Raw genomic sequence first — 23,805 nt, 5'->3', positions numbered from 1 at the left:
AATATTAAGATTCACTGTTAATATTTGTATTTTGGGGGGGTGGGGGAATGATTAAGTATCATCTAAATTTATACTATACCATTGTTCAAATAAACTGAGGTTAAAGTATTTACATTAAAAATCTTACCTCTGGTCTTCGTTCCAGAGCTTCTTTCATTAATGGATGAAGTTCTTCCACTAATTCTCTATGGAGGAAAAAGGTCAGCATTTGAAATTCATTATTATTGACGTCAAGTTTGTCACCAAATACATCCATTGATCCTAAGTCATGTGCTTTTCTCACTTTGGCTCTGACCTCACATTCCCCCTGGACTTTCTGTTTCTCAGTCACATGGTGAACTGGAACCAGGTATTGGCTTGTGCTTTGCATTACTGGTTTTCATCCCAGTGTTACATTTACAATTTTGGCTCAATACATATTTGTTGACTTGATTTTGATTTCCTGTTCTGGAGACCTCTATGGCAAGATGCCCTCTATAAACAGTTAAACAGTATTTTGTAAGTGATTATTAAAATCAGAACACTTCACTACAGGCACTGGGGATGAAGATAAGCCAAATTGAGTCCCTCACAGAAGACATGTTCAGTCTCACAGGAGCAAAAGAGAGGGGGGCAGCTGCCGGGCATCACCTTTGGGACCTGTGCTCAGGGGACTGACTGACTGACTGACAGTTGATTTTAAAATGAAGTCTTTTTGGAGGTTCAAAGATAAAACCCTTATTTGAGCTACATGATACAGGCAAATTGTGGCAAGTATTACAATAAGGAGGTTTTCATCAAAACCTTTTCTCTGGTAAAGTAAAAGTAAAAGTTTGATCATCTATCTTTCACCTGTTCCCATTATCTCTAGTTCTCAGCTTTCTATCCACTAATCTAAATATTTCTCTTCTTTGGGAAATAATTTATGAACTTCTATGTCAAGATGACAAAATTATGAGCTCTAGTTTCTGCCAGAAATTCTGTCTACAACCTACTCTATGCCTGAGCACCCTGCAATATTCCGGCTGGATGTTTTGTGCTATAAGACGTCATCCTCCAGCAAAATCTGAAGTTAGGAAGGTAAACTTTATGGCATTCTATGCTGAGAGACAAAACCTGCATTCCATTTCAGATTTCTCTAACACAGATGCTAGAAGTTCTTCATCGAAGAAATGGAAATAATATTAATGATCTCCTCTAATAGCAGCCATTCACTGAATATTTACTATGTACATTTTTATATTTAATCCTCTCAGTGCATCCATAAGATAGATTCTATAATGATAACAATTTTTCTTTTTTTTTATTGGATACACTTCATTTTAATTTACTATACCAATTTTACAGGTGAGGGAACCGAGGCCCAGAGACATTATGCTTTCCAGACTCACATGGCTAGCTAACAAATTATATAATCTTACCCACCCCTAAGAATATTGAGGGGGTAAGATATATAAGAGCACACGTCCTTGGGAAAGAAGGTTAGGTTCTTAGGCTCTTTGGGAAAGAATGTTAGGTAATTCCAGGAATTGTTTTTCTTATTTTCCTGTAGTATTTCTACATGATTCTTTGTCTTAACTATTTAACTAGTAAGGAGTAAATTACTGGTTCACTGGTACTCAAGTATCAGAACCCACAATTACTTTTTTTGAGAATAAAATCTGACTGTATATGTGAATAATGTAATGGATATTTTTTTTTCCAGTGGTATCTAAAAGGCCTCATTAATCTATTAATCTTTCTTTTTCAAATACAGTTTCTCGCAGATGCCTGGAGCTTTCCCTTCTCTATCTATGTAAAAAAAAAAAAAAAAAAAAAAAAAAAAAAAAAGGTCAGAATTTTAATTGAATGCTTATAGGCGTTCACTGCTTAGCTGAAGTCACCAGAGGCAGCTCGAACTAGCACTTTATGACGGCTCTTTCAAAGGGCTTTGACACTGCCTCAGATGGAATGGTTACTTGATTAAAGGTGTGAAATGAGTTAGGGATCCAGAAAGTGAGACGTGATGGTTCTATTAAGGCAGTTAAAGCACCTTCCAAAGAGATGGGCCAGTGTAACAGAATACTCCTGGAAGAGTTCTATCGGTGCTTAACCTGTGAGCCTGTTGCATGAATGGCCGATGAGCAGACCTCATTGTTCTGATGGCAAAGCCCCTGAATGGTCTGGCTCACCGGCGATGGACACTGAATTCTCTTCATTTATATTCTCTAAAAGAAGCTTGCACACGAGATAAAATCTGAGACGTCAAATCAAAGCCGCAAGGACCACAGGGAAAAGCGAAGGCAGTCGCGAGGAACGCTTGCTCCATGCACGTCAAGCAACGCGGACACAAAGGAAATGGCGCAAAGCCTATAAATGCCCAGGCACATGCCGACACGCAAACTCAAACTCAAGTTAAAGACAGGACCCACGAGAGCAGCGGCAGGAATGAATTCAGAACTCATTGAGACTACCGTACCTGAAAACAAGGGAATTTGTTCTTCCAAATCCTAAAACTAAGGACTCTGTGATCTCAATGCCCTCTAGTCTCATCAAAGGCACCAACTGCTTTAACAGAACTCCCACCGATGGGGTGCCTATGGCCTGAAACAAGTTGATTAAGAGTGAAAAAGAGGTAACATGATAACTGATGCTTCCTTTAATCAAATGATGATTCCATTATAACAGTTTCAAAGTACGAAACCACAGCCCAAAACACTGCCATCATTTCAGAAAAACAAAACAAAACAAAACACATAGACAGGCATCAATTTCTAAACAGCACAATGAATGCATTTTTCTCCTGGGACACAAATTCTAAAGAATATTTTTATTGTAACAGAATTTTTTTTAACCAATTAAGTCTCCAAAACCATTCTTAGCAAGGTCATTTAATCAAGGCATAGTTTAAGTGCAAGTGCTTGGGGGTTGTGAGGGAAATGTGATTTGGAGGGCAAAAGCCAAGTGCCTCAGGGCACTTATAAATATAAGTCACTCTGTGGTCTTAAGCAAGTTTCTCAACTTCATCTTCAGTTCTCTTGTCAGAGAGGAATAATAAATTATGCACAACAAGGCTCAATGGAATTTAGAAATGGGTAGGATGCAAATCTGATCCCACAGACTCCAGATGGCAGGCACAGTGTAATACGCACTGTGAACTCTAGACAAACAAGCTAAAAAAAAACCTTACAGAATAATTCTTCTGAAGCATGTCACGTCACCTTGTTATCGTAGCTCACTGTACCATCAGGTGTGGTCGCCATGATTTCCGGAGTGGACGCTCTTAAGTGTCCCGGGCTCATTATACTGGGTTTTGCAACTCCAAAACAAAGAATAAGGTAATTTCTCCACAAGGTGACATAATTGTCTCCGCTGCCGGCAGTGCTGGTTTTCTTGGCATTAATTGGGCTACTAGAAATACGGATTTGAAAACAAGAGTGAAAGTAAGTTCTGGACTTTAAACACCACTGGTTAAATAAAGATCCTAGGAAGCACTCAAATAGAGTTGAACAACTGTCTGCCAAGGGTAGTCTATGCTGTTACAAACTGTCTGGACAGGGGATGTCTCTGCTGAATGGGAAGTTGAATCAAAGTCGAAGACTGCTTTCACCATTAAGGGACTGACATTCTATACTCAGACAATCATAGGGATTATTAAGGAAAAAGAAAAAAAAACTAGGTTTAGATGACCTTTTGACCTCTTTTAACTCCACGATCAGGATTCTGTATTAGGAAGTACAGAAACTAGCGAGGATTATAATATGCAAATCAGTTAGGTAAAAGGAAAACGTAAGAGGGTGAATGATCAACAACACAAAGGAAGACATATAGTTTCCTTACTTTGGGTCTACCAGGGGCATGATGGACTGCAGCCGAGTGAAGGCATACGGCCAGGCGTAGCTGAGGGCTGTGGGGCAGTGTTTGGGCAGGTTCTCCTGCCGCAGGAAACTGAAGAGGCAGAGGACCCAGGGGTCTTTGACAGACTGAGCAAATATCCAGACATGGGAAGGGCTCTTCACGTCATAATGGCTATTGACCAGGACTGCGTTCCACTCCACCAACCACTGCAGATCCACGCTGTGGGTCAGCGGTAAGGTTGCCTGCAGGTGCGAGAAGTGGGCCATGAATCAAAGCTCCACGGTAAATGACTGGTCCCCATCAGGGCTCCACCTTTGAGCCCCTTTGTCCACACTGCTTTCCTGACCACCTCTGCAAAGGGCCAAGCTTTGAATCTAAACACCCCTCCCACACCTACAACATTGGATGTTGCTCTGTACTAGCCACTGCTGTGTCTTATGCTGGAATACAAGCCGCTGAAGGGCAGAGTTTAGAGACTTGGGTCCTGTTTCAGTTTTAATGCCACACAGCATGTGCATTGGGACACTGAAGATGCTCATTAAATAGTTGTTGAGAAATAAATGGCTTTAGTAAAATTAAACTCGACCCTGGGATTGCCACTTAAAATTCCAAAAAGCTATTAATTTCTGAAATTCATCAATGTGTTTTTATTCCCTGTAATTAGTATCCTGGGCTATTAAATGCTATAATCTTGTTTTCTGTTTCTTGGACTAAACTACCTTCTCTTTGACTTGAGGAGATGGCAAAATGTAATCCCTTTCATGAAGGGCATATCACGGATGATTTTTGAGGTAAGAAGCCTACTTATTCTTGTCCTGTGATATCAAGCCAAAACAACACTACATTCTAAAACTTTTTTGATCTATATCTCATATAAGTTTGTATGTGTCATTCTCTTTGAAGCCTAGAAAATCAAAGTTTCGGGAAGACCAGGTTTCAAATAATCCAGCTGTGGTGCCAGGAGAGACAATTCCCTTTATGACTATCTGGCAATTAAAATGATCCATATTATCTCTTGGGTCTACAGGTTCCCATGGTTATGGGTGTGTCACGAGTGATCTCAACAGTTCATTGGCTGTAAGGGGGCGGGGGACAGCCAGAGCTTCAGGGCCAGAGACGAGATTTCCAACACAGGCTTGTGATCCGGGAAGTGTACCGACCATCCCAGAGTCTCTGTCTGGGAGATATTAATTTATGACTTGGGAATTATTTATGCTAATCTCACCTAATCTTCAGGTGAGTCACATGAGATAAGGAATGTAGAAACACCTGGCACAGAGCAGGCACATTCCTCTTCTCCCTTTTCCGTGTATCTTCTTAAGTGTAGTATTGCTGACCTAGGAAACCCAGGCCCACAATTTTGATTCTGATAAACAGAACACAAATCACATGACTATCATCTACAGCCCAATAAGAGATGGATATGAGATAATTAAACTGGACTCTTCCATTCCATGTTAAACCAAATTAAATTTCTTAAAGCTGTAGGGCTATGGAATATCACTGTGAAAGTCTGTCCTGCCTGGCTTAATAGTTTGAGTAATGATCATTATTACTACGACTGTAAGCAATGGCAGGGCCACTAACGGTAGTGATCTGTGCTCAGTCTCAGTGAGAGAGAGAGACCACGGAAAGGCTTTGTATTCATTTCTATGTGTCAGATATGTCTCTATTCATTTATAGTCATTTGAAAGGAAGAGACAAAGGCATCAGCCATGTGGATGCGGTGAACGGTCCCCGATGTGCAGGGTCTCTTTCCAGCAACTGAGCTGAAATTAATCCAGATCCCTCTTCTACGCTAGACTGATTTAAAAAAAAATCAGATAACTAATATCAGTATCAATTTTCCTTCTATTTGTTCTGCAAATTGAAAGCTGCCAATATGCTCTTTAAAAAGGGAAGAATGTATTTGAATGGCAGATAAAGGTGTCCTAGATTCGGAGCCTAACTAAGGTCAAATCCAGGCCCTAACACTTCCCCGTGGGACCACAGCTCCGCCCCTTAATATTTTTGAGTTTCAATACCTAGGAGGGTCGAAAAAGGTAATAAATATGAAAGGACACCATAAACTGTAAAGCACCCCATATAAGTTACATGGTGGTGATAAGCACGATAAATAATTAGTTTTCTTAAGGAATCTTGAGCAATTCTTTCTGAAACTGTAGTTTGCAAATTATCTATATCCCTAAGGTTCAAATTTTGTTTGAACTTTATCTGAATGTTTCCTGAGCCAGTATCTGAAAACCTTGTCTTGTTTTTACAAGTACTGTTGTGTCAGTTTATTATCTGACATGAAACCCCAGAGTTCTTCTACATCATTTTTCTTTGTCTCCCTTTTTCAGACAGGTCTGGAGCTTACACTTGAGAACAATTAGGGATCAGGATCAAATGTGTACTTACCGAATCTGAAACAGCTACGTGAATGAAACTTTCGAGAATGGACGAACTTAGCTGATCCATGACATCAATCATAGGCCTGTCATCATCCTGTACAAAGGGTGGGCAATTACTCTCCATGGGAAAAAAAAATTCCTTCCCACCCACCCCACTGTCTTTGTTTGGTACATGAAGCCGAACAGCTTGCAAGATAGTGATAAGGGTTTTCTCACAGAAAATTGAGTGCCAACATGATGAAAGGTAGTAGATAAAACACCCTGTGATTCTGAGTTTAGTCTTTCAAGTTTCAGTGGAAGATGTTTAGAGCTCCAACTTCACCTTGTACTGAAAAGACATGGACTTGAACTTCCAAATGCTGCACACATAGACAAGGATCCAAACACCTGTGCCATATGTCATCCAGCAGAGTGTTCACGTTGTCGTGAAAATTAAGGGATGGAAACCCCACAAGAATATGCCTTGTGGGACCATGAAAATGCTACGTGCTTAAGTCATTCATTTGCTAAAGTAAGTGATAAATTGTTGACTGTGACTGAATTTTAGTTCCAAAGAAAGTGCACTGGAGACTGACCACACTGACCACATACTCTGTGGTATCTTCGTTGTGTACAGCTACTTGGCAAAAGAAGCAGACTACAGAGTACAGGAGAGAGTATCTTATAGAAAATTCTTCTTCACAAATAGTGTGTGTGTATGTGTGTATGTGTGTGTGTGTGTGTGTGTATCCACATATGGATATGTATATGTCTGCCATCTTTTATTAAAAAGAAGCTCAGAATTATAAAATTATTTACTTCAGAAACCTTACAGGAAAGCCCTGAAAACCATTATTTGTGTATGAATGAAAATGGTTTCCAAAAAATTACGGCTGGGGGAAAAACACCTACACAAGCTCATAGATACAGAGAACAGATTGATGGTTGTGGGGTGGGTGAAATATGTGAAGGGAGTCAAAAGGTACAAACTTCCAGCTACAAAATAAATAAGTCATGGGGATATAATGTACAACATGGTGACTAGAGGTGATAATACCATATTGCATATGTGAAAGGTGCTAAGAGAGATCTTAAAAGTTCTCATCACATGAAAACAATTCTGTAACTTTGTATCGTGACAAGTGAGATACTACCTCGCACAAGTCAGAATGGCTAAAATTAACCAGTCAGGAAATGACAGGTGTTGGCAAGGATGCGGGGAAAAGGGAACCCTCCTACACTGTTGGTGGGAATGCAAGCTGGTGCAACCACTCTGGAAAACAGCATGGCAACTCCTCAAAAAGTTGAAAATAGAGCTACCCTCTGACCCAACAATTGCACTACTGGGTATTTACCCTAAAGATACAAATGTAGTGATTAGAAGAGGCACATACACCCAAATCTTTATGGGAGCAAAGTCCACAATAGCCAAACTATGGAAAGAACCTAGATGTCCATCAACAGATGAATTAAAAGAGAAGATGTGGTCCATATAGATAATGGAATACTATGTGGCCATCAAAAAACCTGAAATCTTGCCATTTGCAACAACATGGATGGAACTAGAGGGTATTATGCTGAGGGAAATAAGTCAATCAGAGAAAGACAATTATCATATGATCTCTCTGATATGATGAATTTGAAAGGCAGGGCAGGGGGTCATGGGGGAAATGGGGGGAAAAATGAAACAAGATGGGACCAGGGAGGGAGACAAACCATAAGAGACTCTTAATCTCAGGAAATAAAATAAACTGAGGGTTGCTGGAGGCTGGGTTATGGACATTGGGGAGAGTGTGTGCTAAGGTGAGTGCTGTGAATTTTGTAAACTGATGATTCATAGACCTGTAACCCTGAATCAAATAATACATTATAGGTTAACTTAAAAAAACAACAACTCTGCAGGGTGACAGATGTTATTAGACTTATAGTGGGGATAATCTCACAGTGTAAACAAAACAGGTTCATTATGTTGTACAGCTGAAACTAATATAATCTTGTAGGTCAGTGACACCCCAATAAAAAAATTATGTGAAAAAAAAGTTGTGGCTGATAGAAGAGAGCAACATATGAGAAATGTTCTTAACACAGTCTTTGCATAGAAATTAAGATCATGGGTTTTATACTTGAAACTCATGTAACAATTATGGTCAAGTACACTTTAAAAAGAACATGGGGCTCTAGAGGCATATATTTCTGACTTTCAATTCTGGCTGTGCCAGGTCCTCCCTGCTGATTTTTGGTGAAGGCATTTAATCTCCCTAAACTTCAGCCTCAGTATCTGTACACTGGGGAAAATAATACTAATTTTTGTGTTATTGGGAAGGTTAAGTGAGATACCATGTCTAGTGCACAGCACAGTGGTGGACATGGCCATGGTAATGACGATCATTCCTATCAGACTTAGAGACTTAATGGAGGTTTACCAAAGTACAGCAAGTCTTGGACATCCATTTATCAGATACCACAGATGTCCTAAAATAGATCACCAAGCCATCTGAAGAAGAGTGAACAGGAAGGACTGTGATGAATTTGAAAATATTGGGTAAAGACAATGACCATTTTGTGGATCAGAAAAACCAAGTTCGGGGATTTAAAACAGGAAAATGGAAAGTAGCATTTTTTTCTGAAGAAGTATGTGACATAATGCGCTGGCCCTTCTTTCGTCAAATTATGCAGCTTATGGTTCGGCCACCTGTGCTTGCAGGCAATGAGCCCTAACATCTGAAAAAGGGTGCACAGCCCTTGACCAAGTGCGGACATTAGCTGGCCAATCATGCTTGGCCATTGGCTTGCTTCTCCAATCTCAAGGGGACATATTTTCTCATAATTTCAAGATTACTGAAATTAAACAGTTACCCAGACTGTTTGATACCTTGATCATTTAAAATGGAACTCATTATTTTCTCATGTTCTTTCTCTAATATAAACATTATAATGTCTTCTTAATTTGATGCATGCTGAACATTATGAAGAAAAATGATCTACAACTTAAAATTCTTCACTGTTTAACCAAGAACCACCTCTTAGAGAATCAGAAATGGTCTTTTCTATTGCTCTCAGAATAGACGGCATATCTCTTGGAGCTCAAGAGTACTCTTTCATAATCAAAAACCCATGGTCAATCAAAAATTATTTTTTGACATCATGTTTGACAAGGAGGCCCATAAAACAGTAATGCATTATTCCCAGGTTTTAATCTAAACTTCAAAAGAAAGAAATGAATTAGAAAGTTCAAAAGGAGAATACATACCTCAGGCTGACCCAGGGCGACAAATAAAGCTCGAATTTCCTTGAGTATTAAAACGGACAGTTTGCGTGTGGCCACCTGGAAACTGCAGAGTAAAACCAAAGCAAATCCTTCCACGGCGTGAAGCACACTGCAGTGGGGGCCCCGCTCCGACTGAATTCTATGGCTGGAGCCATTCGCAATCAGCTGTCAGGCAATAAGAGCACATTCGATATTCAGAAAAATAACAACTGAAGAAGAAACTACTCATATGTGCATCTTATGGCACATGGGACCTCATAATATTAAAATAAATTGCAATGGCTTCTATCCAGACACGACTGTAAGTTCATTATTATTCATGACAGATCACAGATCCCCTTTTTCTTTCGATCCATTGTTACTTTGGAATACCATCAACCATCTGTTACCTTTGATAAGAGAGAACTTTCAAAGGCTATTAATATTAATAAGAACAAAACTGCTTCCATCCATATAGCATTTGAGATGACACTATAAATTGAGTCAAAGTGGCCTCATTTGTTTTGACTCAGATTCCCTATAGACTTGTAGAGACCATTCAAATGGATTTTCAAACATTTACTTTCTAGTCACATGTGCGTATTTGTTTCTTGTGTTTGATTCTAATCTAAGTGTGTGCACGTTTATGCCATGGGTTCAGAAAGTTCCCAAGTCACAACTAAATGGGTCTAAAGCAAAAGGAACCTAGACAACAGGGCAGGTTCCACAACCATTTCAGTTTTCCTTTGACAAACACATGTAACCCTTGTTTGTCTACTATGATCCTTTGGCATGTATATAACACAGGGAAACAGGAATGACCTAGGACTGGGGATCCTGGCTGCTCCTTCAGTGCTGTTGTTCTCCCCTAAGCTTTCACGTTCCTCAGCCTCTCAGCTGTGCTCTTCCCTTGCCAGGCCTCTTTTCTTTTTTTTTTTCTTTGACAGAGAGAGAGATCACAAGTAGGCAGAGAGGCAGGCAGAGAGAGAGAGGGAGCCTGAGCAGGGAGCCTGATGCAGAGCTTGATCCCAGGACCCTGAGATCATGCCAAGGGCAGAGGCTTAACCCATTGAGCCACACAGGTGCCCCATCCCAGGCCTCTTTCCCATCCGCTCATTGCCAATGTCAAGTTCACCACTGCCCTTGTTCTCTGTGACAACACTTCTCCATAACCTGCTTTTCACAAGGTTTTCATTCATTTTTAGCATTTAGGACCGAGGTGGGAAGGAATAAAGAAATCCTAAGACTGCATATTTTTTCCTCTGTGGATATTGAACAATACAACCAATGTGATGTATGATAGGGCCAAAAAACCCCAAAAACCAAAACCAAAACCAAAAACAAAACAACTGGAGGGCAACTAACTTTTCTATATGCATAATATCCCTTTCCAGCTTGATAAGCATATCCATACCCAGCTCTATATCCATGCTTATAGTCATTTGTTCTTAGAGATTTATAATCATAATTCTCTGAAAAAAGCAATTTCTATTCCCTGAATGGCCTTGTGAATGATAACAAATCTAACGCAAAGGCCTATCCATCCTCAGTTTCTTGGTCACAGTTCACGCAACATGGAAAAATTAACGGCCATCACCAGGTCTCGAGAAAGTTCCTTGGTGGCAGGAAGTAAGAACTCCAAAGGTTCTCCAAGCTGCAGCTTATTCACACAAATACTATATTGCAGAATATAAATCAGTGGGAAGAGTGTTAAAATCACCTCTGAATTTCTGATCTTGTTGCCTTGTTCGTAGACTTTTCCTTGAGTTTGTATGACCAGTTTCCACTGGGTGAGCAGCTGGAGCAGTAACTTCAGGGATGAATCAAGGAGTGTGTGATGCATGTCGTTGACTTCCCGGAGAAGGAAGTTAGTAAAGCCAAACAGTACATCTTCTCTCCAGTCTGAGAAGTCCACAAGTAAACCCTGAAGAGAATTCTGTGCAATATGTCGCAGCTCATCGTCCATATGAATAGAGAGCCTGTGAAGGGAGTAAAAGACAATAAAGCCTTTAGTTTATTAATGTTTCTTCCAGATTTGTGACAGAACAAATATAGTTCTCTGCTTTTATCCATGTCTAAAAGTGGGTCACCCTGTCACCTGCTCTTCATTCAGCTCCCCTTGTGTTGACACCTGATAGAACCAGCATACCTTTATCAGAGTTAAGGAATTAACCTGGGTACAAAGCTATTAACTAAACCACAGATTTTATTCTGATTTCACCAGTTTTTCACTAATGTCCTTTTTCTGTTTCAGGATGGAATCTAAAATATTACCTGGCATTCACCTATATCTGAATCCTTTTTTTTTTTTTTAAATCTGAATCCTTTTAAATACAATGTTGACTACAGAATAAATTAGTATCAAACCCTTCTACTTTTTTAAATTAACATATAATGTGTTACTTGCTTCAGGGGTACAGGTCTGTGAATCATCAGTCTTACAGAATTCACAGCGTTCGCCATAGCACAAACCCTTCCCAGTGTCTGTAACCCAGCCACCCTAAACCCTATTACTTTTAAGGATAAGAAAACTGAGTACCACGGAATCTAAGGGACTCACCCAGAAGTTCAGGGAGAATGAGAAAGTAAGGCTTAGATCAATGGTCCATAATTGGTCTCGTTCCACCAAGGGGTATTTGGTAATGTCTAGAGACATTAATGATCATCACAACTCAGAGAGGGCTATCAGCATCTCTCTAATAGGTGGAACCTACAGATGTGGCTAAGCATCCTAAAATGCACAGGACAACTCCCTACAACAAAGAATTATCTAGACCAAAATGTCTACAGCGTCAAGGTTGAGAAAATCAGAGTCAGCTGAAGAATACCAGGGTATTGGTGGTATAACCTAGAATACTGTAATAAAATTAAATCTTGACACTGGTATGAGTCATCAGCTAACATGTTTTATAGATTCTTTTATTCATTTACTTAAGAAACAAATATTTTTGAGATCTCCTCAGATTCAGACACACAACCCTTCAGATACAGAGTTCAGTATGGCCGTGTCTATTGGGTGGGGTGCTTACAGGAGCGAGGGGGGAGATGCTGCTGGAGAGGAAGCAGGAGGAGCTCAGGGAAGGGTCTACAGTCCACCCAGGGAAACAATACAGCAGGGAAGGGGTTAATGGTGTGTGTTCTGTAATCAGCATATCCAGCTCAGTGTCTTGCCACTTGTTGCTTACTAACTGTGGGACCCTGTGCTAGTTAGTCAATCTCTCTCAGCCTCAGAGCCTCATTTGGGGACAATTATTGTACTTATATTTCACAAACTTGTTGTGTGGTTCATGAAGATGACCCACATACAGTGTATAACACTACACTGAGTGTGTAGCAAGCACTTAGTAACTGGTAGATATTATTAGAAAAAATGAGCTGTATCTTGAACGATATAGGGGAATAACATGATTAGCTTCACACCTGGGGAAAAAAAAAAGTTAGGCAGGAATATGGAGAATGCCTTGGAGAAGCAACCAGAGTAGGGGCAGAGACCAGCTAGAAGGTCACTATAGTGTCAGACAATAGGTGGGGGCCAGGTGGGTGGCTGACCCAAGGTAGAGAAGTAGTGAGAAAGGAAGACAGATCAAAGACACTGAGGATGTAGAGTTTCCAGCACTCAGCAGCCCGGAGGCGTTCAATGTCAGAGAAGATAATGGCTGAGTCACTAGGGGCCCCCCCAAAGAGGGCAGATAGTATCCTCAGCGAAGAGAAGAAAACACTTGGACCCAGATTGTATAGGAACATCCTCAAAGTCCAGGATGCCAGCCAATGACTTCTAACCCTTAATTGAAACAAGTCTGGTACAGTCCTATGTTTTTGAATAAACATGATTTCAAAACTTGAAAAACAAATACCTTTCTTATTCTCTAAAGCATAAAGCACACTAATTGGTCCAAATCTGACACTTAGAAACCAGGCAAAAACTTGTTAATGAGCAGATACATATCAAGTCAGGAAAAACATATTTCCTGTCCCAAAAGCAAGTGATGTTCTAGGAAGATGCCGAGAAGGATGATCTAACTGTGGGACCCTGTGCTAGTTAGTCACTCTCTCTCAGCCTCAGAGCCTCATTTGGGGACAATTATTGTACTTATATTTCACAAACTTGTTGTGTGGTTCATGAAGATGACCCACATACAGTGTATAACACCACACTGAGTGTGTAGCAAGCACTTAGTAACTGGTAGATATTATTAGAAAAAATGAGCTGTATCTTGAAAGATATAGGGGAATAACATGATTAGCTGATTCTTCAGGTTAGACCTAGCCCACTAAGTCTAGAGCTCTTACAGGGAAGGCATTACAGTTGCTGGAGGAAAACCTAGAGGCCTTTACCTTGAGCTTCCAATTAAGGACTGTCTATGGCAGGAATTTACAAACTTTGTGTTTTAATCAGCAGCTCTATTTTTCCCCCCGCAAGTTTTAAGTACAGCACAAAATCTGAGTTGAAGCTTGGGTAAAGGGCCTGAAGCCCACCCCTTTGGGGGAAAGCAGTAGATGCACCCTTGAGTCATTCTGCAGCCATGGCTTAAAAATACTAGTTTATAAAGCAAACAAACAAAAATGCTAGTTTATGGGGAAAAAAAACCCACTTGAAGTCATCTTTCCATCTTAAGTTTGTCATTTCTATTTATTATACTTAAAGCTATCTATGATCCTGAATATTTTAGGAACAAGCCTCTGTAGAGGACTCTCAGTGGAAAGCACTTTCATAAAGGTGAGCTTCAGAGTCACATGGGAGCTGCTTAGTACATCTGAATAATTTTATAGTGTGAGGTGCACAAATCAGAAGGGAGTGACTTCAAATTCACAGAGCAAATCCAGGACCATGATCAGAAGAAAAAGATCCATCAGGAGAAACAGCCCTTTCTGGACTGTTGCAGGATAAACAAAAGGTTATTAGGAAGAGGTAAGGAACCAGCTGCCCTAGAGTATCACCAAGGGCAGCAGAGGGAGAAAAGGGTTTAAAGTGAAGCCCAGGAGACAACGGTTTCCAAAAGGAGGGACCTGCTGACAGGTGGATGGTTAGCCTTTGGAATAGTTCACCAGAAGTGGTTGGAATGTCTTTTCTGCAGGTCTCAAAGAGTGAACATCCATCTACATACAGTGCTCTGAGCTGTATCTCAATTAAAATAAAATACATTGAAAAGTGGTTTATTGAAGCAATATACGCACTGAGACTATAGTTCTCAGTAAGCCACTCAGAACAACCAGCCACCTTCCACTGTACAGACCTAGACTGAAAAGCAAATGGTAAATGGCAAATGGCAAATATTTTTCGGGTACCACAGAAGACTGTGGAATTCTGTATGCACTATGTCATAAATTGCCGCAAGTTATAAGGAAACACTGCATAAAAAGTGTTTATCTCCCATTTTGAATCTAACCAATGACATTTCTCACTGCCATTTGGCGGCAGGAAAATTCTGTACATTTGGGCAACCGACTTTCCTCTTCTGAAGTTCAAATCTCCTTCTCCGAAAATAGGAATAAATATGTGCCCAGCTTTCTTAACATACTGTGCATGAAAACGCATTGTACATCAAGGCATCATCTGTTATTCAAATGTAAAGATGCCTAAAAATAATAACTAACATTTGCTGAGAGCTTACTGTGTTCTAGGCACTCTGTGAAGTGATTTATGTGATTCTCACAACCTCATGACCAGTTATGGAAAGAGGAGGGCAGACACGGAACAGCAACCCCTCCGTGCATAGGTAGTGCTGTGGGAAGCGACAGAGGACGGGAGCCTGTAGACTGTTGAGGGAGACGTCCTTCCTGTGGTCAAGGGACAGAGCAGGAAACATCTGGGAGGTCAGTCAGAGAAAAATGATACCTACGCCCAAAGACACAAGTAACCTCCCTTCTATGTGGAAAACCCCGTGAGCACCCACAACTGGGAAGGGGAGGCTCTGTGAGAGCAGGAAGGAAATCCTCCCTAGGGATCTTATTGTGATGTCAGGAGGGCCTATGGAGCCTCCATGGAGCCTAAGGAGAAAGATTGCTCACACGCTGCCATTAGAAGTGGGCGGGGCAATACACAAAACATCAGAAATGCAGTAGCGTGGAGAAAGGGGTTTGCCATTTCATTCCATACAACAATGTCATGCTAAACACACTAACAGGAGTCTGAGGTTAGAGTGTCTGTGACATTGAGCCATTACCTGAAATGCTGGGAAGGGGCCTTGGGGGACAGATCCCCTTCTTATTCAGGGGACGGAGCTGGGGGATGGGGACAGAGAACTGACATGAATGTTGGTCTTATTTTGCCAGTTATAAAGAAAACCAAGGAGCACTTGGGTGGCTCAGTCAGTGAAACATCTGCTTTCGGTGCAAGTCATGATCCTGGGGTTCTGGGACAGAGCTCCGCGTTGGGCTCCCTGCTCAACAGAGTCTGCTTCTCCCTCTCCCTCTGCCCCTCTCCCCGCTTGTGCCTTTTCTTTTTCTCTCAAATAAAATCTTTAAGAAAAATAAAGAAAACCAAGTTTTTCTGCAGTAACAATGTACTGCAGGATGTAACCATGAAGCATCTGAACTAAAAGGTCTCATACCTCTCTGACTAGACTGTATATTGCCTCAAGAGTCAACTCGGTCCAAACGGGAATGCACTATGTCCCCACAGTGTAAAGAATACTACAGGCTGGAAACCCACATTTACTGCTGTTGAATTTCTCCATTTTGTCCTCGGACCCTCTCAAGGGGATCTAGGGACTCATTTTCTCACAGGTTAACAGGATCCAGGGTGTAGGTCCAGCCCTCCATTATCTCTTCCTTGAGGAGAACAGCCTCCGGCTTCTAAAGTTTATGGAAAAGGTCTCTTCACAGGCTTGCCATACAAGCACAGTCATTTTCTTGATTTCTAAGCCTTGAACCCTCAAGAATGTTTATTTGCTCTTTCCCCTCATAAAAACAGTCCCCATTGCTTTGAGCTTTGTAAGAATGTACATAATAATAAACACGATGCACCATAAATAGCATGGACATTCCAACCATGTCTAACAGAATTCCCTTTGGCATGCCTGGCACCAGGGTCTTCTGCAGATCCAGGCGTCACTGGATTCGGTGATCAGAGTGATCCAGAAGTAAGAATCTCCCATACAGTCACAGCAAAATAGTGTCACAGACTGTACCTGAATGTGCGTGGCATTTAGAAAACTCAGTATTTCAAAGGCCTAGTACACATAATCATCCCCAATTAAAACTTCACTGACATCAGCAAACTTTCCTTCTGCTTCAATTTAACCGATAACTTTTCCCCTGCTGACACATTTTCCCTGGATTAACCAAAGCGCACATCTGTGACACGTAGCCCTCTCCACAATCTTATGAAATAGGCGATATTATTCCAATTATTTAAAAAGATTTTATTTCTTTACTTGAGAGGGAGAGAGAGAGTGACCGAGGGAAAGCAGGAGCAAGGGGGAAGGGCAGAGGGAGAGGGAGAAGCCAACTCCCTGCGGAGTCAGAGCCCAATTCACCAGGACCCCGGGATCATGACCTGACCTGAAGGCAGACACTTAAGGACTGAGGCACCCAGTGCCCCAGTATTATTCCAATTTTATCAGGGAAAAAACTCTGAAGGCTTAAATAATTTGCCTAGATCACATGGTTAGGAAGTAGCAAAAGCAGGGAGGCAAAATTCAGGATTTCCAAATGATTCTATTTCATTCCCAGATTTTGCTATTTCCTCCAAATCTCCTAGATGGTGTTCTGCCATTCTCTGGTGGCTCAGAGGCCATGAGGAGCAGTCTTCTGTCCATTAATTTCTCACTGCCATGTCCAACCCTTTCACTCAGCATCCCCTCCTCTGTGCACACTAGACTCCGACTCACCCAGCCCCTCCCCTGTCACCCCTGGCTCAGCGACAGGCTGCTTTTCACCTTGGCACCTGACACCTGCCTCTCAGCATTTCTTACTCTCTGGCTTTGCCAGCATCTTGGGAGACTCAATAGTATAGGATCTTAGCCTCTTCTTCCTGAGGTTCTCTCACTCCCAAATAACCTTTTTTCTTATCCTTTGGGAATCTACCCTTCATTCCTCCTTAGGTCCTCTTGCCCAGCGCTGGAAGGCCCTTTGTGATCCGGGCTTATGGTTCCCTCTTTTCCGCTGCTTCCCTACTTCCAATGATTGTGTTCTTTGCTCACATTCTGGTTGTCAGCCTGAGACAAATTAGCAACCTAGGCTGCCAATCATTTAACTTCAAAATCCTAAAATATGTCCTAAACATGGAATGGAACAGAGAAGGACGCACAGAATGGAGGTTGCTGATGACAGGAAAGGAGAGGTTACACGTAGCAGTGACCAAAGCCAGCAAGAAGGTGGATGGCTGTGGTCAGAGAGCACCAGGGCTTCCAACAGTGGCTTTCAAAGTAATGGCTCTCCAGTCATCCTCACAAGCCAGCCCTGTCCTGTGCCGGCAGTGACTGGCAGGAAGAAAGGGGCAGCTGTGTCTACGCTTGGAGGGCAGTAGGCTACAAATGACATTAACGGACCAGAGAGAGTGATCAACAGGAATCCAAACTGGCCGTCCAGCGCAGAAGGCATGATGACCACAATGACCAGGAGTGTGGTGCTCCGTGGAGATACTCAGAAGCCATGGGGCGGCCACTGGTGGTCTGCAGTCACGTGGGACCAGGGCTTGGGTTATTCCATTTGGATACTGATGGGAAAGGTGCTCTCCAAAAAGGGCTGGCAAATGTGGGTAAGCAAGGTAATGCGTAATGCATTAATATTTGTTATCCTTCTCTTGGCTTTCCTCTATTCTACCATTATCAGATTAAGAGCCTAAAATATTTTTTATCACATTATTCTCTCTCTTAATACTGCATCAGTCCAAATGCCTCAGCTAATAGAAAAGATTAGCTGAAAATCTACCTCTCCAGTCTTTTTCTTTTCTTTTCTTTTTTTTTAAAGATTTTATTTATTAAATGTCAGAGAGAGAGAGAGAGAACACAAGCAGGGGGAGCACCAGGGGGCAGAGGGAGAAGCTGAGCAGGGAGCCCAATATGGAACTCCATCCCAGGACCCTGGGATCATGACCTGAGCTGAAGGCAGAGGCTTAACGGACTGAGCCACCCAGGTGCCCCTACCTCCCCAGTCTTCTTTCTAGGTCTTATTTCATTGACTTTCTAAATTCCGTCTCCTTTCCTTCCTCCCCCCTTCCCTCCCTCTTTTCCTCCCTTCCTTTCTTTTTCTTCCCTTTCTCTCTCTTTTTTTCCACATTAAGGGTGATTTTGTTCTTCATTCCATTCCATTCAAACACCCATGTTTCTAAGGATGTCATGTTCTAAATTGCTGTTACATAATGTCACTTTTGATTTTAAAATTAAAGACACACATAACTGTCAACTGGAACTTATCAACATGAGAAATAGGACACTTACTTCACTGTAACAACATAATTTCACTTAAAACAAATTAACTTGAGGTTCTAGTTGGACTGCACATTCTCACGGACAACGTTGGGAGAGTGATACATATACGACTTCGGGCAGCTTTCTGAAGCACTAAAATTAGCTAAGGATCCCCATTTCCTAACTTCTGGGTGCCCCGGGGGTCTGTGGGTGTCAGACTGGGAATCGGACCCTGCATGAGCCCTTCTCCAGGCAGATTTATCTCATTTCCTGGCCCCACCTCTGTGTTTCATGGTATGCTTTTCCTTCCTGAGCCCTATCTCAAGATTCACTTTCTCCCAGGACTGATCTGCTGACCTCCTCAGTCCCCAGTAATCCCACTACCCACTGAACTCACTCCCATATCACACTGTTTGTGCCATTAGTTTGTACAGTTTCAGGCCTTGGATTGCCAGTTACCTTAGGTGCTTGTGTATTTGCTTCTACATTGGATTTTAAGCCCCCTTGAACAGGGGGAGAAAAACATACACTTTTTAAATTCTTCCTTGCTTATACATAGTACCTAGAATAATGCCTCATTTAGTAAATATTTGTCAATTTTTAATAATAATTCTTTTTTTTTTTAAGGAATCATGACAAAGGATTACAATCCATTTAATCAAATACACCCACAGTTCTCACCTGGCCAGCAAGTCAATGAGTTCAAGTTTTGACATCCCATCAGGAAGCAGTCGGGGGATAGCAGCAACACAGGTCCTGAAAAGATCTATTTTTGGCTTTCTCTCACCCCTAGAATTTGAAAACAAACATAGGATAAAGGCTACAAAAGTTTTTTTAAAAAATCAACCAAATATGTGAAAAAAGACTAGAATCGACAACTTCTGAATCACTGCATGGTGTTTGCTGTATATTATTCTCAAAGTTTATGACCTTTAGAACAATGGCCAGTTCTAAGAGAATGTACAGAGATTTGAATCTTAGAGGTATATATCCAAAAGGAGAAATGCCAGTGTCAACAGTATTCTACCATACAGTTTGCCATTCAGCCAGCTTCCCTGGGGTTTGGTCCCTATGGACTGCACTTAAACCACTGAATTCACTGACATGCCTAAATGCACCCGCGGGGGACAAATACAGTGCAATCATTTCTACACTCAGCATTTAAAAATAGGATTTTAGTGGATACAAGGAATGGTGCCTCTAACAAGCATGACATCTGGAAGCTTCTCTCCCTAGTGAGTTATGCTTGTCCTCTGGAGTCCCTGCTGTCATTTAAAAAATTAAGTGCTTCCAAAAATAAGTCTTTCGTAATGTCAAGTAAAATCCTGAAATGTATATAGTTTTGCACACAATTCTGAGTTTTAAAATTATTCTGATGAGCCTGACCTCTATGGAGATTCCTTCCCTCTTTTCATCGCCTTGGGAATATGAATGCTTGAAGCCAAGATAATTAATATCTTGTACATTCTGTTGTAAAATCTGAAGGACTGCTACATTTTATGACAAATTGTTTCGATTTTTAGTAGTTCAAATAGGTAACTGACCCTTATCCACATATTTTATCAAGAAAAACTATACTACCCATCATATCCTTCCAAGAACCTAAGTGGTGAAATATAACAACATATTTAAATTCTGATAATTCAGTCTTCTGAGAATAAATATAAAACTGTCATGAAATTAACGCTATTGTAGGACACAAAGACAATGATGAAAATGCAAAGTAGGATAAAGTCATTCTTTCTTGGAATAGTAACTGTGGTCAGAATAGAAACACAGCAATTGGAATCTGCCCTCTCTATAACCAGATGGCAATTCTGCTTTTTAGCATGGCTTTGTTTAACTTTGTTAGGAATGCATACAAAACTGCTTATGTGAAAAATAACACATATATGTTGACTTCTCAAATACTCTGTCTTTGCAGAAAGTTATAGGATTATCTTCTCTCCTTTTCCATAGTCCTTTTGGCATGGAGTGCACGAGGACTGGAGAAGGGACCATTGCACACTGGTTTATAATCAGCTGAAGAAACGAGAGGTTTTCAGGTGACACCCCAAATAGCTGTACAGAGTTAGAACCTAGGGATGGCTCCTAATTGTTCATTTGCAACATGGTGAGTTGTTTCAATAGTTCTCCTAGCTTGCTCACCAGATGTTTTAAGCAGCTGGCATTATTTGTTGGAAAACAGGTGACCCCATTGACCTGAATTTGTAAGGCAAATTCTGCCAGGCTTCCAGGCTGATAAAATGAGCCTAGATTAGAAACTCTCATGGGTGCATTATTTCCTTTTACTACTGTAGTCCTTGCCCTCTGGGCTTTTAAAGATTTATTTATTTATCTTAGAGAGAGAGTGTGTGTGCATATGAACAGGTGGGGGACGAGTAGAGGGAGAGAGAAAATCTCAAGCCGACTCCCCGCTGAGTGCAGAGTTGCAGGCATAGCTTGATCTTACAACCCTGAGATGAGTCAGACACTTAACTGAGTCACCCAGGCTCTCCTCTCTGGGCTTTTACAGGAAGTGAACCCCCAATAGCAGAATTTTTATGAACAGATACTGTTATTATTTGCTAGCATGTGCCACAAAGGGGATGAAGAATGGAAATGGTGCAACCATAAAATGCTAACATTCAAGTTTATACCCTAAGCAGGATATGGGAAAGTGAAGGATTGACTATCAACTCCAAAGGTGATTTCCGTTAGCATGGTGTGGACCTCAACTGTCTCCTCCCAAATGCTTATGATTCTCTAATGTTTCTTTTTGTCGTTGGGAAATGTAGCAATGAGTTATTCTCCACTCAGGCATCCACCTTAAAATGTAGCAAGGAAAGTATTCCTAGTCCCATTTGGGGGTCTTAAGATGAATAGGGAAAAGTAAAGAATCGTCTTAGAAAAAGTTCAACGTATTGGTTAAAATTAAAAAAAAAAAGTTTGAATATATTGTTTTGGTCCTGACCCTATTGTATGACCTCTTTTTCCCCCCATTTTTAAAAGTTATTTTTATTAACATATAATGTATTATTTACCCCAGGGGTACAAGTCTGTGAATCATCAGGCTTACACATTTCACAGCACTCACCATAGCACATACTCTCCCCAACTACCGTAACTCTCCATAACCCAACTACCCTCTCATATGATCTCTTGATCGTAAATATCGTTTTCCTTTAAAAGCCTTTCTTTACAAATTTTAGGGGAAACAACTACAATGCAGAAGTTTTAAAAACATTTCTTATATTTTTTATATTATCAGTTGAAAATTGCTTTAGTATTAGTATTTAGTATTAGTATCTCCTAATGGGGTTAAAATTTGATTGACAATCTGGCAATATGTGAGGTAAGAACTGGAGATGGAGACAATACATATAATGGGATTCATCTTTGTCAACTTTAATTTTTGTGATTTATTTAAATGTGATCATTTAAAGCAAATGAATGGCAAGCTGCAGGATAATATGCATTGTAAAATCCCATTTTTGCACAACAAATGCACATGTACATATATTTGTGTACAAATATTGTGTATATATATTGTGTACACATATTGTGACAAATGGAAAATTCTGGAAGGAATCACACTGAGTCAAGGAATAGTCGCAGATATCAAGTAGACCTCTGAGGAGGGGTTTACCTTTTAATTTTATATACCGCTAAATATGCATTTAAAATAATTTTGTATGTTTTCCTTTGTCTTATCATGTATTATTGCATCATACTTCATTTTTCACATGCTGCCATTGTAATAAAAATACACACCCACAATTTGAATTTCCCTGTATAGGTACAACCTTTCAACTAACTGTGGTTTTTGGAACCAGAGATGCTGAGGAAGAAAGGAAAGGTTCCCTATTACATTTTAGGGAAATTATGCCACAGGAGCCGAATATAACTTAATTCATAGTTCAACAACAAAGTCTGAAGTCTTTTAAAATGTAAATTTATCACCTAATCCTAGTTCCTGCCATCATTAATCCAAAACAGCAAATTCAAGTTATAGGAGTCTCTTCTGCAGAGCTCTAATTACAAAGCTACATCTTAGATTTTGGCTAAGAACATCTGATTTCTACATTCAAAACTACAATTTTTTTCTTTTTAAGATCCAGTATTGCTATGACACGGTTGCATAGAGATTATTAGGCACATTTAACTCTCACAGTTCAGGAACAGTCACTAGACACAAGCGAATTTGACTTATAAAGATAGAATGTCTGTAAAGTGGGGAAATCACCATAGCACACAGATAGTGACAGAGCTCAGGAGCAAAATCTCCCTTCTGGAAAGTGTGGACCAGTGAAAGAGACTTGGGGTCCATTTTCTAACTTACTGGTCCAATGGTACTTGAGACATATGTGAAATAGATCAATCTCAGGTTTGACCTTATTTTTTGAGTTAGTAAAATACTGTCAAAGGACATTTTTACTATCCTTAATACTTCATAGAACTCTGATGCTAGGAAGAGGAGAACAAATACAGAATATGTGGGAAGAATAAATGAGAGAAATCTCTGCTGGTACATTCTGGCTAATTAGCAACATTGTCCTCACTGTACTCACGTGATCATGTCTTCGGGTTCTTTGTTTAGCATCTGAACATTTGTTAGCATCATACACCTTCCTACTTCTTTATCAAGGTGCCTTAAAATGTTGTCCACGGCTTTTCGTACTTGAGAGTAATATAGTGACATGCCTGGAAAACATGCATTGTAGTTACATCTTTGACTAAATCCATCAAGGAATGAAATCCTAGTTTGTTCATCCTTTATGACATGTTTTTACTGAAGACCATCTATGGGTCAATGACTTCATTAAGCAGATCCTAATTCAATCCCTTTTCCATAGAACTCTTAGCACAGTGTCCTGGACTTGGTGGATATGCACCAAATAATCACTTGAATTTAATAAATAGAAATTCTAATTCTTCAGAGGGAAAAATTTTCTAGAAGAGTTAAAACGAAGAGGGAATAAAAAGGTTGACTTTTGAATTTTTATGTTTTTGAGTAGTACAAGAAAATTCACCACCG

The 23,805-nt window shown here is 40.5% G+C and overlaps 1 protein-coding gene across 10 annotated transcripts in view; it reads right to left on the bottom strand.

The window, feature by feature from the left end:
• Positions 1-23,805, bottom strand: part of FRY (FRY microtubule binding protein) — a 433,556-nt gene that overhangs the window by 109,707 nt on the left and 300,044 nt on the right. For all 10 annotated transcript variants that reach the window (XM_045069583.1, XM_045069582.1, XM_045069576.1 and 7 more), the window contains 9 exons: positions 23,339-23,471; positions 19,470-19,577; positions 11,156-11,414; positions 9,439-9,621; positions 6,217-6,303; positions 3,799-4,058; positions 3,180-3,369; positions 2,438-2,562; positions 128-185 (listed from right to left, as the gene is read on the bottom strand). In XM_045069583.1, the coding sequence (XP_044925518.1) occupies positions 128-185; positions 2,438-2,562; positions 3,180-3,369; positions 3,799-4,058; positions 6,217-6,303; positions 9,439-9,621; positions 11,156-11,414; positions 19,470-19,577; positions 23,339-23,471 (1,403 nt within the window). The remainder of the gene's footprint in view (positions 1-127; positions 186-2,437; positions 2,563-3,179; positions 3,370-3,798; positions 4,059-6,216; positions 6,304-9,438; positions 9,622-11,155; positions 11,415-19,469; positions 19,578-23,338; positions 23,472-23,805) is intronic.

Source organism: Mustela putorius, unplaced genomic scaffold (assembly GCF_011764305.1).
Source record: "Mustela putorius furo isolate JIRA1106 unplaced genomic scaffold, ASM1176430v1.1 tig00003942_pilon_pilon_pilon, whole genome shotgun sequence".
NCBI classification, from domain to species: Eukaryota; Metazoa; Chordata; class Mammalia; order Carnivora; family Mustelidae; genus Mustela; species Mustela putorius.
The sequence above is the reverse complement of the archived record's forward strand: the minus strand, read 5'-3'. Positions and strand labels throughout refer to the sequence as shown.